Source organism: Oncorhynchus nerka, unplaced genomic scaffold (genome assembly GCF_034236695.1).
Source record: "Oncorhynchus nerka isolate Pitt River unplaced genomic scaffold, Oner_Uvic_2.0 unplaced_scaffold_1148, whole genome shotgun sequence".
Classification (NCBI taxonomy): domain Eukaryota; kingdom Metazoa; phylum Chordata; class Actinopteri; order Salmoniformes; family Salmonidae; genus Oncorhynchus; species Oncorhynchus nerka.
Window position 1 is genome coordinate 73,216 of NW_027040181.1, and position 4,408 is coordinate 77,623.

The window sequence follows — 4,408 nt, forward strand, 5'->3', positions numbered from 1 at the left end:
ACCTCACTGTCTAAATAGAAATGGTGTGGACTGTATACTCAATACAATCTAAATCTGATACCTCACTGTCTGTTTTCTGACTGATTCTGCTTTTTAAACTGGTCTGGTCAGTCTACTATAATATTTGTACTATACATGTTTCTATCTGCAGGCAATACTTTGATAATTTGTCATTTTTTATGATGATACACTATTGTATGAATAGATATGGCAGGTTTCAGGACACTGATGTATCTGAAAATGTTGAAAAAATATACTGCCACTATTTTCACCACCAAAGAATATCAGTGTGATTTAATATGATTTGACTCTTTGCAGGCTGTCAGGCTGTCTAGTCACAGAGGAAGGCTGTGCTTCTCTGGTCTCAGCTCTGAGGTCAAACCCCTCACACCTGAGAGAGCTGGACCTGAGCTACAATCACCCAGGAGACAAGGGAGTCAGACTGCTCTCTGCTGGACTGGAGGATCCACACTGCAGACTGGAGAAACTCAAGTATGTAGAGGGTTTATGTCAATGTTCACATCAGACATGTTTGACTTATCAGGCTGGTTAAGACAAACATTCTGACCACCACTTGGACAAAGTTATATGCTGACTGTGTGTGTGTGTGTGTGTCTCCAGTGTGTTTGTGTGTGTGTGTGTGTGGCCAGTGTGTGTGTGTCTCCAGTCTCGAGTGTGTGTGCGTCTCCAGTGTGTTTGTGTGTGTGTGTGTGTGTGTGTGTGTGTGTGTGTGTGGCCAGTGTGTGTGTGTCTCCAGTCTCGAGTGTGTGTGTGTGTATCTCCAGTGTGTTTGTGTGTGTGTGGCCAGTGTGTGTGTGCGTCTCCAGTGTGTGTGTGTGTTAGTGTCTCCAGCATCTTTGTGCGTGTGTCTGACTCCTGTGGGTGTGTCTCCAGTGTGTGTTTGTGTCACCAGTGTGTTTCTCCAGTGTGTGTGTGTGTATGTATGTGTGTGTGTGTCTCCAGTGTCTGTGTGTGTGTGTGTTTCCTGTGCGTGCGTTTCCTGTGCGTGTGTGTGAGTCACCAGTTTGTGTGTGTGTGTGTCTCCAGTGTGTCACCAGTGTGTGTGTGTCACCAGAGTGTGTGTGTGTATCTTGTGTGTGTGTGTGTGTGTGTGTGTGTGTGTGTGCGCGTGTGTTCAGGTGTATCCCTCAATGACTGTCTGTTCTTCTGCTTACCGCTACAGTGTGGAACATGGTGGAGAGAACAGAATGAAACCTGGGATTAGAAAATGTGAGTGTTGACTGCTGTGAAGAATATGACTAAGAATAAGTCTTAATTCAAGTTAAGTCAAAGTCAAAGACCACCATCATTACTGACTTGGTCATATTAAATATCAGCTGTAGTTCTACAGAAGCAGAAATCAGGGACACCAAAGTTTATGAAGAATTGCTTTGTGTGTGTGTGTTCAGGGTGTGTGTGTGAGTTTGTGTAATTAATGGGAATAAGTGTGTTTTATATTACCATACAGTATAACATATGATCATTCAACAAGTCTCAAGTTACCTTAACTTCTCCTTTTGATACCTAGAAACATCTACATTAAATGAATTAGTGAAAAGTGAGTTAACATTCTAATGTGAATGATGATGATTTCTAATATTGTGTCTGGTTTCATCCATCAGATGTCTGTGATCTCACACTGGACCTAAACACAGTAAACCGATGCCTCTCTCTGGCTGAGGAGAACAGAAAGGTGACATGGAGGAGAGAGGAGCAGCCGTATCCTGATCTCCCAGAGAGATTTGAGTACTATGAACAGGTGCTGTGTAGAGAGGGTCTGACTGGGCGCTGTTACTGGGAGGTAGAGTGGAGTGGGGGAGGGGCTGATATAGGAGTGACATATAAAGGAATCAACAGGAGAGGAGGGGGTGAGGACTGCTGTTTTGGATTCAATGACAAGTCCTGGAGTCTGATCTGCTCTGACATCAGTTACACTGCCTGTCACAATAATAATGTCACTACCATAGACGTCCTCTCCTCCAGTTCCCACAGAGTAGGAGTGTATCTGGACTGGCCAGCCGGCACTCTGTCCTTCTATAGAGCCTCCTCTGACACACTGACCCACCTGATCACATTCACCTCCACATTCACTGAGCCCCTCTATCCAGGGTTTAGGGTTTATCATGAAGAGTCCTCAGTGTCCCTGAAATTATACCCGTGGTAACACAAATAATAACCTGGCACACACGCTGGACACACACACACACACACACAGGACACACACACACACACACACACACAGGACACACACATACTAGACACACACACTGGACACACATACACACAGGAAACAGTTCTTCCATGGTCTGCATACTCAGCAGACATGTCACCCGTTCTGGATCGATGTGTACGACAGCGTGTTCCAATTCCCGCCAAGATCCAGCAACTTCACACAGGAAGAGGTCAACATTCCACAGGCCACAATCAACAGCCTGATCAACTCTATGTGAAGGAGATGTGTTGCGCTGCATGAGGCAAATGGTCACGCCAGTTACTGACTGGTTTTCTGATCCACACTCCTACTGTTTTATTAAGTTATCTGACAAATATATTTGTGTTCCCAGTCATGTGTAATCCATAGATTAGGGCCTAATGAATTTAGTATTTCAATTGACTGGTGGCCTTATATGAACTGTAACTCAGTAAAATCTTTGAAATTGTTACATGTTTTGTTTATTGTTTTGTTCACTAAAAAGAGCAGTTGTAAATGTTTCATTCCATCCCATCCTTTCACTAAATGGTAGTAACACTAAGTCATTCCATCCCTTCACTAAATGGTAGTAACACTAAGTCGTTCCATCCTTTCACTAAATGGTAGTAACACTAAGTCATTCCATCCTTTCACTAAATGGTAGTAACACTAAGTCATTCCATCCTTTCACTAAATGGTAGTAACACTAAGTCATTCCATCCTTTCACTAAATGGTAGTAACACTAAGTCATTCCATCCTTTCACTAAAGCTCTAAAGTAACTTTTTATTGACAGATGCCTCATTTAAATGTTCTGGATTTTGATGAAAGGAAATCCCATAAAGCCTACTGGCCAGGACTTTGTTATGACATCTTCTGATTGTGTGTCTCAGATCAGGACTTTGTTATGACATCTTCTGATTGGGTGTCTCAGTTCAGGTCTGAGCCATGATCAGAATGTGTCTGTCTATTTCCAGCCCTGCCATTTCTACCTGTCCTGATCTAGTGTTTGACCCCTGACCTCCTCACATCGTCTCACTGTCCATGTCTGCTTTTAGCTCCCACCTCTACTTCACTGTGTTATAATGGACCTTATGCTTGTTATGTCACCTCTGTAACCAGGTATCAAACATACTGACCTTTCTGACCCTGTCCCATGGCCCTACTTCACTGTGTTATAATGGACCTTATGCTTGTTATGTCACCTCTGTAACCAGGTACCAAACATACTGACCTTTCTGACCCTGTCCCATGGCCCTACTTTCTAGAACTGAACATTTAAATTCCTCTACAAGTTTTGTTTTGTTTCCACTTACTTATTTATGTATTTGTTGTATATTGGGGTTGTGCCGCAGAGCATCATGGGGGTTTGTATGTGTAGAGATGATCACGTTCCAGATAAATGGTTGAACTGATTCCTGTCTCCCGTCTCATCATTATTGAATTGTTATACAGACCTGGTTATGAAACCCACAAAACATAACAACAGATTGGTGATGAGTCTGAATCTACAGGAACTATTCTGTAATGAAACCAACAAAACATAACAACAGATTGGTGATGAGTCTGAATCTACAGGAACTATTCTGTAATGAAACCAACAAAACATAACAACAGATTGGTGATGAGTCTGAATCTACAGGAACTATTCTGTAATGAAACCCACTAAACATAACAACAGATTGGTGATGAGTCTGAATCTACAGGAACTATTCTGTCTGGAAGAAGTATGTTTTTACAATTGTTTAAAACTGTAATTTTCTGTGGTTCAGTCTAGGCTAATGTTAACAAAATGTATTACTAGCAGAGGCAAGTGCAGAGTTGAGCTAGCTAAGAGAGAGATTTAACATCGTCATGGAAAGGACCTGAGACGGATGCCAGATCTGGAAAACAACTTGATTACCTCTCTAGGGTACGTGGGACTCTAACGTCCCACCTGACCAACATCCAGTGAAAGTGCAGGGCGCCAAATTCAAAACAACAGAAATCTCATAATTAAAATTCCTCAAACATACAAGTATTATACGCCATTTTAAAGCTAAACTTGCTGTTAATCCGACCACAGTGTCCGATTTCAAAAAGGCTTTACGACGAAAGCACACCATGCGACTATGTTAGGTCCGCACCTACTCACAAAAAAACACAGCCATTTTTCCAGCCAAAGAGAGGAGTCACAAAAAGCAGAAATAGAAATCAAATGAATCACTAACCTTCGATG

The 4,408-nt window shown here is 42.3% G+C and overlaps 1 protein-coding gene across 1 annotated transcript; it reads left to right on the top strand.

Annotated features, from left to right (window-relative positions):
- Nucleotides 1–322: 322 nt before the first annotated feature.
- Nucleotides 323–3,605, top strand: LOC135570044 (stonustoxin subunit beta-like; the record flags this gene model as incomplete). Its single annotated transcript, XM_065016103.1, has 3 exons — nt 323–492; nt 1,184–1,230; nt 1,623–3,605. Coding segments are annotated over 3 exons (759 nt in total), but the record flags the coding sequence as incomplete, so codon positions are not given.
- Between the last annotated feature and the right edge of the window lie 803 nt (nt 3,606–4,408).